The sequence below is a fragment of the Chaetodon trifascialis genome, chromosome 17 (genome assembly GCF_039877785.1).
Source record: "Chaetodon trifascialis isolate fChaTrf1 chromosome 17, fChaTrf1.hap1, whole genome shotgun sequence".
Lineage (NCBI taxonomy): Eukaryota > Metazoa > Chordata > Actinopteri > Chaetodontiformes > Chaetodontidae > Chaetodon > Chaetodon trifascialis.
Genome location: NC_092072.1, coordinates 9,006,197 through 9,025,547, shown reverse-complemented (window position 1 = coordinate 9,025,547; position 19,351 = coordinate 9,006,197). Strand labels below are relative to the sequence as shown.

At 44.1% G+C, this 19,351-nt stretch overlaps 1 protein-coding gene across 2 annotated transcripts in view; it reads left to right on the top strand.

The window, feature by feature from the left end:
- Window positions 1-19,351, top strand: part of akap9 (A kinase (PRKA) anchor protein 9) — a 59,309-nt gene that overhangs the window by 32,136 nt on the left and 7,822 nt on the right. For both annotated transcript variants that reach the window (XM_070984128.1, XM_070984129.1), the window contains 15 exons: window positions 495-727; window positions 5,835-5,997; window positions 8,393-8,487; window positions 8,699-8,816; window positions 9,768-9,806; window positions 10,715-10,947; window positions 11,704-11,823; window positions 14,726-14,902; window positions 15,438-15,542; window positions 15,813-15,965; window positions 16,557-16,643; window positions 17,094-18,110; window positions 18,398-18,535; window positions 18,622-18,666; window positions 18,753-18,893. In XM_070984128.1, coding sequence (XP_070840229.1) covers window positions 495-727; window positions 5,835-5,997; window positions 8,393-8,487; window positions 8,699-8,816; window positions 9,768-9,806; window positions 10,715-10,947; window positions 11,704-11,823; window positions 14,726-14,902; window positions 15,438-15,542; window positions 15,813-15,965; window positions 16,557-16,643; window positions 17,094-18,110; window positions 18,398-18,535; window positions 18,622-18,666; window positions 18,753-18,893 — 2,864 coding nt within the window. The remainder of the gene's footprint in view (window positions 1-494; window positions 728-5,834; window positions 5,998-8,392; window positions 8,488-8,698; window positions 8,817-9,767; window positions 9,807-10,714; window positions 10,948-11,703; window positions 11,824-14,725; window positions 14,903-15,437; window positions 15,543-15,812; window positions 15,966-16,556; window positions 16,644-17,093; window positions 18,111-18,397; window positions 18,536-18,621; window positions 18,667-18,752; window positions 18,894-19,351) is intronic.

Below are 19,351 nucleotides of genomic sequence, written 5' to 3'. Positions count from 1 at the left end.
GTATGAAAAGTATTAAATTATGTTATAACCACCGACTTGCGCAATGCTGCCAGTATACAACTCATTGCTCGAAATACAACTCATTGTTAAGTTTGACCCACATTGCTGCCCGCTGCTATCATGATATTCCTGTGAGATTGTGAATGTGAGGTTACAAAGTGGAATAATTAAAAGCAGATGAAGTTATGTAAACTAGCTTAAAGGCACAGTCCTGTCAGCATAATGTGCTCTTGTGATCCTGATGATGTATGAGTCTACACCCTTATTATGTAAGTTATATATTGAGCATTGCGTTGCATCCTGCTCTGTTATGAACATAAACTACACATGACTCACATTGTTAAGGCTGTACAGGTCCTACATTGAGCCTCACCCCAGTTTGTTTCATTATGCAAGCTTCAGATGCATTTTACATGATTGTGAGCTGAGTCAGCTTTAAATCTGTTGAGATTTGTGTGTGATGTTCCTGCTCTCTGTTCCTCTGGTCATATCAGGTCACTCTGCAGAAAGTCTCCAGGGCAGCGAGACCGGCGCAGATGATGTGAGTTTGTGGTCTGGGGAGACGGAGGCTGACGAGGGTCTGGAGGTGTCCCAGCAGATGATGGAAAGCCTGTTGCTGGGAGCAGGGACGCAGCTAGAGAACGAGGAGTATCTGATGGGCATCAGCAGCCGACTCCAAACGGCTCTGGAGAAGATGTTGATGGCCATCAACGACACCACCAACCAGGTACAAACCACTGGTCCCTATGTACGGCTGTCCACTCATACTCAGAGCGTCGCCTGGCTGACTCAGTTTATTTTGGGAACTGTTAGTGACTACAGCTCTTTTTCTGAAATATTCTGCTATATTTTGCAGCAACAGTTACACACACGACACGCTGTCATATAAATTTGGCATGAGCCACCCACATGTTCAGTGTTCATTGATTCAAAATACAGTGAATTAAATCAAAATTTAACAATGAATGAATGAAGTGAAACAAAATGGTAATCAGTCTGAGTTTTCAGGCTAGAGTGATAATTGAGTACGAGACAAAAGAATTGAATCGTTCATATTCCGGCTGGGAGGCCATTGGAAAATTTTAGATTGATGCCCGTACAAAAGTTGAGTTTTGGTACCAAAACAATACGTTTTTCATTACCTTAGTTTGCTGAACATAAACATGATTTTCTAATTTCTAACAAAAATATGCCAAACCGCTTAATGCATCACCGTTAAAGGAGAAGTTGAACATTTTTGTGAAACTTTTTTCACGTTCTTGGTGAGAGAGATGAGAAGATCGGCAGCTTCCTTTAATCTGGACGGTAAATAAGAAGCTGAATCCAGCAGCCAGTTATCTTATCTTAGCTTAGCTTAGCTGTCCTGATTTACATAAATTATGATAATATAATCAAAGCCTAAATTACTAAACCAGCCTAATATTCTGACCAAACATTTGATTCCACATTTCAGTTCTTGACACTTTCCAATACTTTTGTAATGTCCATCAGTTCTTTGCAGATATCAGAAGAACCCTTCATGAACAGTCCTGTGTGTGCTCGTGCCCAAAAGTGACCAATGAACAGAAAGCTCTAGTGACACATTTGGGCTTTGTCAGAACATTTAAATACCCACACTCGACACTGTTAACCCCCTCTGTGAGTTTCTACGCCTGTCCATGGAGGCATAATGGGGATGAGGCTGCAGAATGTGGCCGGCAACAAAGTTGGCCTGTCTAGAATTCACACACAAAAGAGCTGCCTCATTCCCACTGGTTGCCTATAGATACGAGCTGTATTTACACTGAGCTTTTGTCTGGTCGATCGGCCAATCGTAGTCCAGTTGGGTAGAACAGCTCCGCCCCCCCCTCGGGCTCTCCAAGCAGCGCACCCCCCCGCTGCGTCCAGTGTGGGCCCACAGAGACGGGGCCCGTTGAACTAGGCCATTGAATGTGTTACTGTAACTGACTGCACATCTTCCCGTTGGCTGAAACTCATGCGTTACTCACGCTGAGATGGGTTTTATCTTGGCGATCTAAAAATAGCTTAAAAGACAATTCAGGCCGAGCATTGTTCACCACAGAGTACATGTTGGATGAATGTTACGTATTTGTACATCTTTGGGGTTTTTAAAGGCTACACTCATATTTTGATGACAGCACACAGGCGTGCTCCTGGTGGTCTTTCTTCACTTCATTTATTTTGTATAATAGAATAGAAAATGATTTAGATTTTCTCTGTTTGCCATTTTTAGACTTAATATTAGTACTTTTTATACCACAATGTCGCAAACTCAAGAAATTCTGGTTTGCCCCACTAACAGAGGGTCAGTATGATCGTGAAGAATTTAGCTGAAATGCTAATTCGGTAAATCTGCAGCAACAATTTAAACAATCGTTTAAATGCATTTCAATCATTTTGATGGTTCCAGCTTCAAAAAGGGCTTGCTGTGACAGACAAAACATGCAATTACATATGTCAGCATAGACATTTCCACTACTTTCTGACATTTATAGGCACAAATGTTTAATAAATCCATCAAGAAAATACTTAAAGACAATCAGTAGACGTAACCCCAATTTACACACTGTAGTTTTTACAAAGCAGGTTAATGGTTACACAGTTTCCATCTCCACCAAGTACACGCAATTAACAGCACAATAACCTTGTTTTCAACCACGCCTCTAATGGTTTGTTCAATGATTTTGCTGCTGCTATCGATCTGGTCCACATTAGTCTTGTGTGCGAGCGGTGCCGGATCATCATGTCTTGCCTGTGAAGCAGCGTCGTGAACAGAGATTGATGTAACAAGCCGGTCAGGAATGTTAAGTGTCTTTATTGAACGACTGCTGTAAATAATTTGCTTTGGGGATGTGTTTGTCCTGCGGTGAGACGCCTCAGTGAGAAATGGAAATAGTTCGTGTGCAGTCACTCTGACATTTGACAGGCCAAACAGTGACTGTAGGTGGGACCGAGAGGCAGCGTGTCAGAACGCCTTAATTGCCTTTTTGTGCGGCCACATAGGGAGGGGATCCAGTTTGACAACTTTTGTGGGAAGGGCATGTGTTGTCTGTGGGTTATTTGTGTGTGCGGGGAGACTGAGTCTGATCTATTTGCAAGCCTACCTGGCCCTCTGGCTCTAAAGATTGAAGCCACACCTGCTTCCCTCCCACTTTTTGCCGAACAGTACCTGCTGTGTGCGATCAGTGTAGGAAGTGGAGGTAGAAACCTCTTGTGCCGAGTGGTGAAAACTGCCCTGGACGTCTGGGATTGAATCTTTCCTTTTTTTAAAGCACGTAGGTAGACAGGGGGGAAATGAGTGTATGAGAGTGACAGTCGTCTGCCCGGGGTAAGTAAACCTCGCCTGACAAGAGAGAGCTCCGGCTACAGTGAGTAAGATTGTGGTATGAGCACGGGAGCATGTGGGTAGAGGGAATGACAGCAATCCAAGAAGGAAGTAAAAAGCAAAGAGTGAAAGACTTAAGACCGGAGCGCTGTCATTTCACTGTCGGCTGGCTGCCGCTTGAACCTAACAATTAAAGGGGGCCCGTGGGAGGCTTCCCCACAGGTCAGGGTTGCTACGGCCGCATAGTATTGTTAATGAGTCTCCAGAGAGAGAGAGAGAGAGAAAGAGAGAGAGAAAGAGAAAGCGAGCCCGGAGCAGGCGTGGGGGTGTGAGCTTCACCGAGCGGCATGATATGGTTTTACTGTGAAGAAAGAAGGTCAGAGTGAGCAGAGAGAGAGGGCTGGACGGAGGACGTGAAGAGAGGAAATGCGTGCCTTTGTGTTTACACGCCTCCCGGGGTCGTGTTCAGGAATGATCTTTAAGCTGCTGGGCCAAGATGCGACTTCCACCTGCTGCCGAGGATGACACTTTCCGCAAGGACAACAGATATCCTCAGCGTCGCCGGATGATTTCCTCTCTCAGCATTTACCTTGAACTGGTTCTACCTCCACCGGGCAGAATGTGATTGACATGACGTGAATGTCACCCTCTCCAAATGTTGTTTACTCTTCCTCTGTGTGCGGCGCACGCATAGAAACTGTTGCTTGGAGCTGTCCACAACGTTGCTCACCGCCTCATTCCCCTCTGGACTTCATTCGCGGTTGCACGGCTCAGCCTGACGGATCGCAGCAAATGGAAACCTCTTTTGATGCCTCCAGGAAAGCAGCTCTGACATAACAAACTCCTTTCATCCGTCCGTCCTTAACCATGGATTCCTACCGCTCGTACTGGAACTCCAGCATGCAGAGCAAGACGTGGGTGGAAGGGGAGGACCAGGATGTGTACGAGGTGGAATCTCGTGTGCCTCTTCCCCGACCTTTCCCACTCTGCAGCACCTTGAATGAGAAAAATGCTGTGGTGGTGCAGACCCAGATCTCGCATATCAATCACAGGACGAATGGTCACCTTCTTAAGGTTATCTCCAGAATCTCCCTGCCCACTCCTCCTTATACAGTGAGTTTACACCCGGTGTCCCACACTGTTGGACAGTTTTTAAATTATACGCAGAGATTTGGTTTGTGTGGTTTTAAACAGTCTGCACATCAGATGGGGAGAGCTGTGCTGTTTGATATTTTACTGATGCAGTTTCACAGCCTGTGTTGTGTTCAGGTCTGCACATGCAGATGTGATCTAAGCTAAATGTCATTCCACGTAGGAGCTCAGCAACTCTATCTGTGCTGCTTTTGAAAGAGTAGGTGAAAGATTATATGACTTCTATGTGTCACGTTACCACTTCCTGCTTCCCATAATGTTACAATAAGACCTTTGCTCAGGGAGATATGGAAATATGTGGAAAGTAAGCATTTGATAATGTGAACCTGCTGAAAGGTTGTTGCATTATGATGATTTCATAGCTGCTGCCACAAGGAAAATATGGCCTCTGTCATCTGACCGGGTCACAATACAAATGTTATATCATTAACTCGGCATAGTTCAGATAAGCAGCCTCATTTTATTATTGACTTTTGAACGAGTAGCAGTACATTCTTAAAAGTGACAACAAAATGCTTTTCTAACCAAGTTGAAAATAACTGTTTAACTTGATTCATCAATTTGCTTTTCAGCTGATATTTAACTAAAATCTACCGCATATATTAAAGGGATAGTTCAGGTTTTTAAGGGGTTGTGTGAAGTAGTTATCCATAGCCGGTGTATTACCTGGTAGTGGTCGAGATACCCCCAGTTTGGAGAAGCAACCCAGTATCGAGGCTAACAAATGTACTGCTGTAGGCAGGGTCAGCAGCACTTATTTTGCCCACCTATAGGTAGGCCCACCTAAAACAAAATAAATAAAAAATCAAAATGATTTTATGTGGAATATTTTCAGCACTTTGCCACTATGTCTTCTCAACTGTACAGCTTCATTGTTCCAATGCATGGCGCACACTGGGAGATCAAAAATGATATACTGCTGTGGTAAAAAGGTGTAAATTGTTTTGTAATGTATAAACGTGTATAAAGTAGAAGTTAAAGTGGAAGGTAAAGCCAGCAAACTGTGGTCCACTGTTATGCATTACATGAGACCAAACTATTTATGTTTAGAAAGCATGAACTTTTCTCAAATTTTAATTTTAACTCACTCTGTATCATTAATGTGCACAGCAGGAATTTGTAGTGCAATAATCCCATCAACTATCAGTATGCTTTCTTGTACCTTCTCCTATGTCATGTGACAGTTCACAGTGGAGATTGCAGCTGAATACCTCAGTACCACCCCCAACCTTTGGCATCATAACTGGCCCCTTTACAGCAAACGATTCATTTTTAATGTCTCATCTTCTACATGTTTTTCTTCCCTCCTCACTCTTCTGCTCGTGTGAACCCGTCTTTCTCCTCTTCCCCCCCTCAGCTTGAACATGCCCGGTTGACCCAGACTGAGCTGATGCGGGAGTCCTTCCGCCACAACCAGGAGATGAACGAGCTGCTGCAGAAGCAGGAGGAGCTGCAGGAGAGGTTGTCTGAGGAGGCTCGGGCACGCGAGCAGCTGGCTCTGGAACTCCACCGGGCTGAGGGTGAGTTTATCTGGATGACGTCTGTGTTATGAGTCAGGATCAGCATGAAATAAACAATCTGACATCTACGTTAGTTTGATCTAAATGTGGGTCTGTTTTTATATGTTAAGCACTCTTTGCACTTCAATGCTTTATAGGAAGAAATGAATGAAGCACTCCCTTTTTCTCTGTGTACTCTGACTGTGGTGTAATGACGTGTGTCTGTATGTCAGAGTGATTACAGAAAACAGAGCATAAGGCACTGCTGTGAAAATACATGTGTGCATGTGTCTGGGGGAGGGTGGTGTTACAAGGAGTGAAGGGATCAGCTGTTTGAAAGGGAGAGTAAAGGAGAGTGAGACCATCTGTGGTGAGAAATTGACAAATGGTAATTTGTGTTTGTCAGACTGTCTCTGATTTGTCTTTGAACGTCTGATTCGTTGGGGTTCGTGTGTGGAGGCTGAGGGTATTTGTCTGAGAGGAAAGTAAATCTATTAACCTCCATTCATCAGGAAGTCAGTGGATAATTTTTGACAACAGTTTAAGTGCTGTTGACAGACAGATTTTGTTGGGGGTGCAGCTCATGCAACGTCCCATCCATGTCAGAGACAGCTGGTCCTGGAGGGTCAACTGTTGCAACAACATCCACCCTCTCAAACAGCAAACCCAGTCGACTGGGCTGAGTTTAGGTCACAGTTTGGCAAACGTACGGTCCAGCAGCCATTTCTTTGTTTCTGGCTTTGTGTGCGCACTGAATAATGGTGAGTTTATAGTTTTTTCTAATCTTGTATTGTCTTTTACTCGAGTAATGTCCTGCTACAGTGTTTGTTTTCTGTATTCCTGAAGACTAGCAAATATTAGCTGTCATAAAAAGCTTTATAGTTTTACGGGTTAGACCATCACAGAGGGAGACCATGTGGCAAGCTGTAGAAAATAAAAGAAAGAACAGCATTATAGAGAGAAGGGCTGCAACTAATAATTCTGTTCATTGTTGATCGATCTGCTGTTTTTTTTTCCAAATTAATGTTTATTAATTTTGCCTGAAAAATGACTAATGATTCAATTGCCAATTAACATTTTCTTTCAACAGACTAATCCTTGCAGCTTTAATAGAGAATACATGCTACATACCAAACTGTCAACCTGTCACTTCATCTAAATGAGTTGCAGAGCAGCTGAGCCTATGTGGTTATGTGACATGCTTTCTTCATTAATGTTTAGGGAGTGTTTAATGTCTGCTAAGCCTGTGTCTCGAGGACACCTACTCTGGCGAATTAAATAAAGGAGAGATAATTCTCTTCCTGTTTTTTGGAGGATCTACATGGGTTAAAGATCAGGGTGTGGCCTTTTCAAACTGGTTTTGAATGAACACAAGAGACCTGCTTAACCTGGAAAGAATATCTTCCATCATTGATTAATAGAGTGTATTATATGTCAATGGAGGGCACAAAGAGAAAGGTCTGCACACTGTAAGGCTCCAAATAAACAGTACAGAACAGTTTTAGAGTTTCCTCTGTGCCCTGGAGTCATATATATTTTTAGTTTTGCACCTGAGTTGTTGGTCCCTCCTCCTGTTGTCCATGAAAACGGGATGAAATGTTTGCTTTTGTTATGTTTTAACAAGGGAAAAGGGCTAAGCTGGACAACATGAAGATCTGGAATAATTGTGTTGGAGAGTTAACGTGATTATAGAGAGCTCTGTTTAGTCAGTGGACTGTGTTTTTTTAGTCACTAATCATGTGCATCTGATCGCTTTGTATCTGTATTGTGGAGGGATCCCTCCTTCAGCAAACTTTACACACAGCTTTGGTTCCTGCTCAGATGCCTGTAATGATAGTTATCTCGTGACAGCACAGGTGACATTTACCTCCAGCCTCTCTTAAATAACACACATTAGCTACATATGAGCTACAGACAAGAATCAAGGCAGAAGACGTGTAAGCTTTACCTTGTAACTGGTCTCAGCTCCAGTAAATCTAACGACGAACTAAATACCATCCTGGTCCTTCATGCTTGCTGACCTGTGACAGGGCAGTACAGTAATGATGGAGCATTTCATTGTGTTTACAGCTCAGTCTTGTACTTCATGTCAAGCAAAATGGGTCAAACATGCCCGCTTGTGTTGGCCTTTGCGTTTCTATGCCTGTTTGTGTGCCTCTGCGTACATGTTTTTGTCAGCGCCTGTGTTGTCGGTAACCTTGGATTTTCTATCCTGCTGTTAAGTGCTCGTTCATCTGGATGGCTGCCCTGTGTGTGCGTGTGTGTGTGTGTGAGACTGCAGCCAGACTCAAGCTAGACTCAAGTCAAAGTAATTCCTCTTTAATTCTTCTTTTGAATGATTGCCAGAGTGGGAGGGTGACAAAAATGCAAAAGGCTTTCTTTCTAACTGTCCTCCTCTTGCTTTGTCCACGTTCAGGTCTGATCGATGGCTACACGGGTGAACGGGCTGCGTTGGAGGAGCAGTTGCGTCAGAAGGAAGAGCTCCAGCTGAGCCTCGAGCAAGAGCTGCAGGTGAGGCATTCCAGCTGCAGCCAGGAGGAAGAATAATTACCTTTTTGTGAGATGGCACATGACTTGACAGTGTTTAAAGGTAGACTCATGAATTCTGCCTGTGTTGCAGTTCAGCAGTGACTCACGTGTTCAAACAGTCCCCTGAGACTGAATTCAAAGAAAAAACAAAAAAAAGACAGCACGCATGTCTAACTGTCATTTCTCTGTGCAGGTGACAAGTAGCCGGCTGCACGAGCTGGAGCAGGAGAGGCTTCAGATGCAGGAGGAGCGGGAGCTGCTGTCACGGCAACAGGACGCCATGAGGGAGCACGCTGGGCCCCGCGAGCTTCGTATGTATCCCAGAATTCCCTCCCTGAAGAAGGAAAATATATGTAGAGAAAGATTTTTCAGAGCCTGACTGGAAGTTTTCATATCATGAATCTCAGGAAATTAATTTATTCAACATGGTCTGAACATTAAGTGTTTGTGAACTTTAGTGCATTGAAGACATCACAGCGAAAAGATGAGTTGGAAATCTCACCTCTTTGTCCGAAGTTTTCTGTTCTCCTTTATCACAGCGCAAGTTCCAAGTGATTGGTTGTTTAGTACACTGGACAGGTCAATCTAGTGTGAATTATTAACCCAGAGTCACGGTCAGCGGCACGTTGTAGATTTTATTGACGCTATGCAACACCTAGATCTGCATCCATATGGCTTTTCAGGAAAGGGCGACAGCTCTGATTTAAAGGTGCGCAGGCCTCATATTGATTTCTTTCCTTCTTCTTGTTGTGGCCCAATGAAAATGACATCAAAAATGTATGAGCCGTAATTGGCTGCATTGCCAGCAACAGGAATTGAGGCTCATTAAAATGTTTATTTTTAGAAAGTCTATTCAGTCTATCAACACTGAGGCAACTCTGGGTTTATCTGCATTTCTGAAACACTTGTGCCAAAAGTCATAAATTTGCAGGTATTTGCCAAGAAGTGCTCCAGAAACATGATAACTATATCTGTTAATGTTGCATTATAACCCCTGTATTATCATAAAGGTATCCCTTTGAGTACGTTCTCTGATAAAATGGTGAGTAATGTGTATTTCAGGGTATAAACCAAACGGGCTACTTCAGACACCTTCTCCTTTCCCATCATCCTCTCTGCAGCCTTAACCTTCTACTGTGAAACCGACAGGAAAGCACTGCCTATCTATCTTCATCCCTCTCACTTCTTTTTCTACGAGTTTTCCTGTTCATGACAAAAAGCAAGAGCATGTGACATTCCTGTGCTTTCTTATTCTCCTGTAGGCCTAGTTGAAGCTGCAATGGTTGCAGCACCTGAAGCAGGTGTGTCCACCTTGAGCATGGCTCAGTCATATCTACTCTATGTTCTTATAATTGTTTACTGTAGCTGAGTGACAGTCTTTCTCTCTAACCCTAATCCAGCAACTCACCAACCAAGCTTGGAGCTTGCTTGCTATGGGCTCACAAACTCACTCAGTCCAGTCACTAACCTTTTGCTTCAGCTTTTCATTTTGACTGATTTTTGTCCTGGTTCGTCATTTTTTAATGTCTTTGGAGTCGGTGTTTTAGCATGATGAAATGAAAGTTACCTTCAGACACTCATGTGTAGTCATTATTTCCTAACTGTCAGTCATCTACACCCCGAATTGAAGCATCTTTTGTAATTGTTGTATGTGTTTTAGATCCATAGACGCTGTGCTTACAGCATTTCTTTGAGTGAGATGACTGGCCGTTCAGGAAGTCCCTTTCCCCTGCCTGTAAATGCTTATTGGGCATGGATATTGCACTGTGTGGGCTGTCCACATGTTTGTTCTGTCATTTGCACTCTCTCACCTTGTTACTTTTGCACTAATCCTGCGGGGTTTGATCGTGGGTAAACCGGTGTGGGTTGGTCACTGGTGGCAGTGGATGGGCGAGGAAGCATCATGATGGGGGATCATGTTCTGCAACGGGGCATTATGTTGGGAAGTTGACTGAGATGTTGGAAGAGTCTGAAGTTAGCCAGATGAAGCTGTAAAAGTGACCACACATATGAAACTGCAAAATCTCAAACATGGCGACAAGCAAAATGAAATCTAGTGGCAAAGACTTCAGACTCTTCAGTGACATCATCTCAGCATCCTGTTCGTCACAGAAATCAAACCTGAATGCATAATTAAGTTAAGCTGGCCACCGTTAGTTTACAGGCAGCGATATGTAACCTTTCCTCCTCTCTACGCTGTATTCACTAGACCTGCTGGAGGAGACGGAGAAGCTGATGAAAGAGAAGGTGGAGGTGCAGCGTCAGGCGGAGAAGGAGAACGCCGACCTCCTGAAGCAGGTGAAGCTGCTGGAGGCGGAGCTGGAGGAGCAGGTCAACAGGGTGATCGAGCTGGAGCACGTTCAGAGGACGGAGAGCGGAGACCTCCAGCAGCAGGTCCAAGCTCTGGAGAAACAGCTGGAAAAGAACAGGAGGTTCCTCGACGTAAGTGGCAGGGAAATTAGCAGGTTTACTTCATATTCAAGATGTTGTCTGTACATGCCCTTTGATGTCTGTGACAAAAGTGTTATGCTTTTATTTCTGTCTGGGCCACCTTAAATCATGAACGAATTCTTATACCACTTTGATTCAGATCAAATGATTAGGTGAGAAACAGAAATTTTGGTGGGGGGGGTGGTCTCCATCATTTTTGGTTCTCATTCTAATGAGTTGTGTTCCCATCATCATCGTAATTGGGCCACTTGGCCTGGAGTCGGCATGCGATCGTCTAGATGTGGGTTGTGGCACATTCCTTCTGTCCTTTGCTGTTGATGTCGGTCACATACAAATGTGAAATGAGCACATTTGCAAACATGTATTTAAATTATGCGGCCAATCCTTTATCATTTTTCCAAAGTGTGCTGTTAAATGGTTCCTATTTTCTATGTTTTTTTCTGTTATTCCAGTTGTGCAACAATAAAAAGTTTGTGATTAATTATCAAGACATCAAAAACTCCACAAATGGATTTAAGTATATTATCTGTATGTAAATCTGATGTTTTAGTGGCAGTAAATAGTTGCTCTAACTTAAGTGGAGACTCAGTGGGTCAGTGGGCTCTCAGCCTTTGTTATGAACAAACTGTCTCATTTGGCAGTTCTGTGACAAGCAAACCCGTTTGTCAAAAGGTGAATTCAGGTTGTTTTTGCCAAGCCTGTATTGATGTCTCTCTGTCTTTGCCCTGTCGTTATGTCTGCCTTCAGGAACAAGCTGTGGACCGAGAGCACGAGAGAGATTTCTTCCAGCAGGAGATCCAGAAGCTGGAACAACAGCTGAAGAGCCCACAGAAGCTGCAGACTGGCTCTGAGCAAAGAAACCAAGAGGTAACAGGAGAAAGCTCAGTTCTCTGCCAGAGGACCTGATGTTAATGCTTATTTTCTGAACATAACACTGTTGTGGGTATGAACACTGAGCTTAGAGTCACACAGCAGAACAATAGAGCTGGTAGAGTTACCTGTGCTGCTTCGAACATGATACCAAACAGTGGGAGTGTTACGCAGATGGAGGAGTGAGAGTGGGATTAATGTGATCCTTTGTAAGCTCTGTAATAGTGGGTTTTATTTGCATGATCATCAAATACACAACACAGTGGGAGTGAGGGCTCCATAAGGTTTGCTAATGTTAATCTGGTGCGACTTCATGTCACATCATGACCAGTTTGAGTTGCTCAGCACTAACTGCTGTGAGTTTACAGGCCAGATTTACATGATTTCACTTTAAGTTGCTCTAAGCAGTATATTTATTTTAACAACGGATCAAGAGACGATGTGTAATGTGAAAGGTGCTGCTTGTAGTGATGAACCCACAGACTAAGATAGCGACTCCTGGTGGACATAATGAGCATTTTAGCAGCCAAAGAGCCAAATATTTTCACTTCCAATGAATGCTAATGTTGCTCAGTTTCTGCTGGATGTGTAAATAGGCAACTCTTTAGGCTTTAATTGATTAGTTTATCATAGATCCAGGTCGTGTTTACACCCTGTTCCTCTGCCCCCAATTGGCCACGATAATTCATGAATGCTGCTTTGATATTTGTTTCACAGGCAGACGGTACACCTCTAAAGTTTCCACAGATACTGTTGCTAGTCTTCCTTTTAATTTGTGATTTCTACAGCTATTGAACGTCAGTTCAGTATAACGTCTGACAATTGGTGCTGCTCTGAATTGATGACTGAATTTTGATGGTCACATTTGCTCAGTTTAGTTTCATTATACACAGAGGAGTGTTTGACAGTAACCTGCCTTTTTAAATGCTCCTGACGTTTATTTTTATGCATCAGTCTCATCCATCACTTTACCATAAATACTGTTTATTGGCTTTGTCTGTGGTGTTATTACCATTTGGCTTCTCAAGGATTTCGTCACTGACCGTCGTTCCTCATCCGCTCACAGTCCAGTCCACTCCAGTTCCCTTCGGGCAAGGAGAGATGCAGTTTTGATCAACGCTGTTGTCATCCTGTTGCAGCACATTTGAAGCGCTAATTATGTCCTCAAACCAATCGATCGAATCCATGCACACCACAAAGTTCATTTGCCAGCAGAACATCACACCCTGTTTATTGTGAAGGCTTCTTGTTTATGATAAAGACAGTAAACAGTTAAATTCACTGGTTTACAGGCTCTCAGTGCATTTCACTCGCCCAATCTGAGCATCATTTGACAAGATGAAGACTTGAATAGAATAATTTGTGATTTATGCTGAACTGTAGTTAGCTTTGTGCTTATATCATGTAGTTTATACATCAGTCCCACACAGGCTAATACCTTTACTATTTCCATGATTTTTACAGATTCCTGCCACATTTTTATCACTAAGTGCTTTTTCTTCCCTTCTCTTGCCCTTAAACTCTCCATCCTCTGATCCTTTATGCCTTCTCTCTCCCGTGGCCATTACAGGTGGATGGAGTAACCTTTAAGGTATTGCTTCTAGCTACGTGTAGAATCAAGTCTCCCCCAGAGAGCATTTAGTGCATTTTAGTAATCCTGCCCAACCCTGTAGCAATTAATGGCCCGTCCATCACTCTCATCCTTTCTCCTGTTTGATCCCTCTCTGCTGTATAGTATGTCTTCACTTCAGACTTTGTCCTTTCTCTCTCTGCTCCGTCCTCTTGTCTCCCCTTTTATTGTCCCAGTAATCAAAGTGAGGGGTGTGGGGGGTTATTAGGGTGTGTACAACTTTATGAAATCCTCCCTAATGAGGATTGTCTTTAGATACAATTATACCAAACCCACTTTTTACATACTTGGAAAGATGTTTATATTCGTGTGTGAGGCCAAGATTTTACTGAATGCTAAGCCAGAAATTGGATAAACCTGTTTGCATTACTGAGATGACGTATCATTTCCAGTTTGGTTAGATTTGGTTAGGTTTAGTCACCAAATGGATTACTGTAGTTTTACACCAGATATTTATAAAGCCATCCTGTTCGCTGAGAACACCTGGGTGCTAATACCATCTGCCTTAAAAACACAAAACTTTGCAAAGTCGACTGTAATTCCATCCATAAATGAACCACAAGGGACTTTCTGGTAAAGTCTAAAGAAATATAAATAGATCGTTCAGTGCTGAAGTGCTTTCATGAAGAGTCCATCCTACACTTGAGTCACATTAATATTTAATGAAGGGCTGCCAGTGAGGGGGTGTATTTCATCTGCCTTACTACAGTGTCCTCTTGTTGTGAATACAAACTCTGTTTTCTGTGACATAACATCCTTAAAATGTGTTTTTTCAAATAACAAGATCCGGAGAAGTCGTTGAAGCGACATCATTTTCTTGTTTAATGAAGCGGGGAGAACATTTCACCATCTAGATATAAATTTTGCTCCCGGTTCTGAGTCAATCCCAAACAAACCTCCCCCTGTGGACCCCTCTTCCTCCCCCTCATTGATCTGCTGATGTTTTCCCGTCTCACAGATGGATCAGTTACCTGCCAGCGGTCCTCCTGGTTAATGTACTGCTCTGTGGTTTGTGTCACCCTGAATGAAATCTCTCTCTCCCCTCTGTCCCTGCACCTCTTCTCACTCTCGCCCCCCTCCTTTCTCAGGTGGATCAGCTGACCTCCCAGCTAGCTGTACATATACCAGCTATGCTGTAGCGAGTGGTGTCTGAGAGCGAATCTCATTTAACAACCCCCCCTCCTTCTCTCTCTCTCTCTCTCTCTCTCTCTCTCTCTCTCTCTCTCTCTCACTCCCCTCGTTTCTCCTCTCTCACTCACTCACTACCAGGTGGACCAGCTGACCTCCCAGCTGAAGGAGAAGGCGGATTGGTGCAGTGAGCTGCTGCTCAGCTCAGAGCAGCTGCGTCGTGAGTTGGGAGAGCGCGACGAAGAGATTGACAAGCTGGAGAGCCGCATCCGCGAGCTGGAGCAGGCCCTGCTGGCCAGCGCTGAGTCCCTGGAGAAGGTTAGGAAGGGGAGGGTGGGCGAGGGGTAGGAGAGAGATGAGGGATGTGCAGGAGACAGAGTCAGAGACGGCAAGGGGGAAAAAAGCAGTCCGAACAATAGCTGTGCAGCATGGCAGAGGGTGTGTGTGAGAGGATGTAGATGAGGTAGAGGAGGAACGGGAGGAGGGTTGGGACTCACAGAGAGGGAGAACAATGTGTGGGTGGGTCTACCTCGGCAGCCCCGGCACTTTACTGTTGGTGATGACAGTGAGCTATGGCTAGCAACTGTAAAGATTGCCCCCCAGTGTTCGTAGATGGCTGTGGTGAGTGAACAAAAAGAGCAGTGGAGGAAATGCTCATATGTGCTGTGCTGCTGCTCAGCTGACGAATGGCACCGAGTTCCAGCTGCAAACGATAGAGGACACAATATGGATTTGTAGTTTGCATCCTTGCTTGATCACAAGAGTTTGCCCTGGTTGTAAATAACTGCTGCGCTGAATAGTTTCTCTCCTGTGTGTGTGTGTGTGTGTGTGTGTGTTTGTGTGCGTGCTGTAGGTTGAACAAAAGAAGCAGCATGCATCCATCACAGAGGCGAAACAGTCCACACTGGAGTCTCAGTTACAGACAGAGAGAGAAGCTCTGGAGCGGAAAGAGAAAGAGGTAGTGTCCCGCTCAGTTTGTTCTTTCAGGTTTTTCAAGGCATGGATGAAAAGAGTTATGCACACTCACTCTAAACCCCACATTTATTTAAATGGACAATATTTCAATCTGATGATCCAACTGGGAATAAAAGTCTGTGTGCATGCTGTAGTATCCTTTTGATATGAAGGTTTGCATGTTTAATTGCGGGAAAGTAAAAATGTATCAGTCAGGTGCATATTCTACACAGTGTTGTGGTGTCTCATCTGAAGTGTTTGCCCGTCGCCTCAGATCTGTAACCTGGAAGAGCAGCTGGAGCAGTTCAGAGAGGAGCTGGAGAACAAGAGCGAGGAGGTGCAGCAGCTTCACATGCAGCTGGAGATCCAGAGGAAGGAGATCAGCAGCCAGCAGGAATACCTAGAAACCAGGGATAGCATGCTCCAGGTAAACAGCCATCCTGCTTCAAGAGCATTTTACAGTATCTTTACCAACGAGTATGCAGACAGACAGACGCTGGCCACATATTATATTTTGTTTTACGTCTGTGTTCTCAGTTATTGTACAACTAATCTATGTTTTCTGCTGACAAACTGTTGTAATAAAGAGCAAAAGATGGCTGCTGGTGACTTAAAAACTGTTGACCAATGTGATAAGTGGGACGTTGCCAGATGAGCTTGTACTTAAACTGCAAAAATACAACACAAGGTCTGTTGTATTCACACAATGAAAAACTACTCCTGTCAGTTGTAGGAAATGTTTACGTAATGCTTATTCTGCTATTATGTCCACGTAGCTTTTATATTTCTGCTCACAAACTGCAAACGCTTTCGTTCAAATGCTCTTTTTGAAGTAAGATATTTGCTCTATGTTGCTAATTTTAGTTTGCACATTTTTTTTGACCATTTTTCTGCCATGCAAGACTCTGCCGGCGCATTTCTTCTTTGACAGTAGTCCGCCACAGGACTGACTCTGAGTGGACCTTTCGCGTGACGTGTTTATTAATAGCCATCACATTATAATCTCTGACTTTTGAAGGTGATGGAGGAGAAGGACAGGGAAATAGTTCTTCTTAATGAACAGATCACTAAGCTCCAACACATGGAAACAGCCTCTGATAACAAGGTAACGCAATATGCATATACGAAATAGAGCAAACGTCTATTTCGAATACGCATAGCTCCGTGGTAGTGCATCACTGTGTGTGGTTTCTGGTTTCATGTACACTTTTGTTTTTGTTGGCTCCATTTTTTTGTTGTTGTTGGTTTTTTTGCTGGGTTGTTTTTGCTTGTTTTGTTTGGTAAGTAGCTCCACAGCACCATCGTCAGTTGTGACATCATCGTTTGCTCATTTGAGGTGGCTTAATAAACCTCTGAGTCTCCAAAGAGTTCTTATAATCTGATCAACTGCAGAAACGTTAATTACAGATGCCAGTGAAAACTGAACTATCTTGGGCTCAAAGGATCTTTTGAAGCACCACCGGAACTCAGAGGTTTATCCAAATAGCGGGAAAGCTATGAACTTCCCAAATCTGATATTGTTGTTGTTGAATAATGTCTATATATTTCTCTATAGGAAATGGATGAGAGGGATGAGCTGATTAAAGACCTGGAGTCCCAGGTGGAGTGCCTACGCAGTGAACAAGAACGCCTGAAGAGGAATAATGAGGAAGAGCTTGACCAACTGAATGCAGTCATAGAAAAACTTCAGCAGGAACTGGCCAATATTGAGCAGAAGCAGGCTACAGAGGAAGACGAGGACGTCAAGGGTGAGCCGGAGAGCTCCGTATGGGGGCCGAGTAACGAGGAATACGATGAAATGAAGCAGAGAATGGACCAGGCCACCAAAGAGCTCGATACGCTCAAAACAGAGCACAGTAAGCTGTTGGAGACATATTTGCGCTTGAAAGAGAGCGCAGAGGCTTTAGCTGAAACAGAAAAACTGGAGGCCTCAGAGGCACAATTTGAAGAAGCTCTCAGAGAGAAAACTGCAGGCCTTGTAGTCATGCAGGCCCAGGTACAAGCTTTAGAGCAGAACGCAACATCCAGAGTGGAAGAGTTGGGTTGCCGCATCCGGGAGCTTGAGGACGTGGTTGATGAAAAGGACAGCGAGTTAAGACACTGTCGCCTCCTTGTGGAGCAAATGCAAAGCAAAGCGGATGGCCTCCAACAGAAGGTGTCCGATCTGGAGACAAGTCTGAGGGAGAAAGTGGCTGCCATGCTCGTCAATCAGGCCACGCTGGAGGCCTTCCAGCAGCAGCAGTCGCAAGGATCCAAAGAAAACCAGGACAAGCAGAGACATGCTGAGGCACACGTCTATGACTTTGGCGACTTTGGTATTCCTCAGATGGACTTCAGTGGAATTGGTCAAGCGCGGCAGGTTCCCACAGGGAAGGTGGTCCATCTGACCCAGAGGCTTCGGGAGCTGGAGGTGGGACTCAGCGGGATGCAGAAAGACCAGGAGCTCCAGAAGCAGCTGCTGTCCAGCTCTGAGGAGGAGGTGTTGGAGTACGAGAAGAGGCTGTCTGTGCTCATGGATCTGCTCAGTCAGATGAAGACCAGGACACACCAGAGGACACTGCCGGCTGTGGGGGTAAGAGTTCGACCTATAAGTGATGAAGGAGTCATCACTAGTCCGGCATATAATCCATCACACCACAAATTGATGTTTTTACACTTTGATTGTTATATGTAACACATTTTAGAGATGCTGGTAGGGAGATTTTGTTACCTTCGAACAGAACCTGGCTAGCTGTTTCCCGTCTTTATGCTAAGCTAACTGGCTGCTGACTGCTTCATACATAAAAATAAGTCATACTTGTACACTTAAAGAGTTGTGTACAATATTTATCTTTTGAATCTTTGTGACCTTCTGATCAGGCCTCCGCTGCTGGTGACCAGCCGGGTGTGACAGATGTTCTTCAGGAGTTGCAGGAGGCCAGAGACGAGGCCTCGGCCACCAAAGAGCAGCTGGCCAGCTACAAGGAGAGCTGCAGCAGACTCCAGGAGGAGCTCCAAGTATGTGACTGCCTCTTAGTGCTCGTACTTCTTCTGACAGTGTCTCCAATGTTTGATGAGTGACTGACATGTGCTTTGATTTCCAGGAAAAAACAGTTGCAATGCAGAAGCTACAGGACCAGCTTCAAAAGGTAGGAACTCAGTTTTCATCCTACGCAGTTTGCATTATTATAAACTGAGTCTCTTCTTCTTTAATATTTAAACTTTGTCACTTTAGGTGTCATCTGGAGGCAGTGAGGAGACCAAAGCGTCTGAGCTTCAAGAGGAATTAACCGAGGCTCGAAGTGAGGCATCTGCCATCAAAGAGGAGCTGAACAGCTGCAGGGAGAGCTTGGAGAAGCTACAGGAGCTGCTGCAGGTACAGACATTTAAAATCTTTACAGTCATATTCTGCCTTGTGCGCTGAGCTCAGTGGTATTTGTCTTTTTCTATCAAAAAGTTGTCATTTTTACACGTTGAAACTGATACTTTTGGTGTAAGGAGATTTGAGTTTGTTGATATTTTAAAGGAATAGTTTAACATTTTGGGAAATATGTTTAATATTTGCTTTTTTGCTGAGAGTTGGGTGAGAAGACTGGTAGAACTCTCTAGTCTGTGTGGTAAATATGTAGCTGGAGCCAGCAGCTGGTTAGCTTAGCTTAGCATAAAGAACCTGGCTCCGACCAAAGTTAACAAAATCTGCCTACCAGCACCTCCCACAGGCTCCCAAAGTTACACAGCATGTTCAACCTGCAATCACAACTTGACTTTTTTCCCTTTGTTTTTCTGTATTGATAAGCAAACAAGATATAACGTGTTCATTAATGTGCTTTAGAG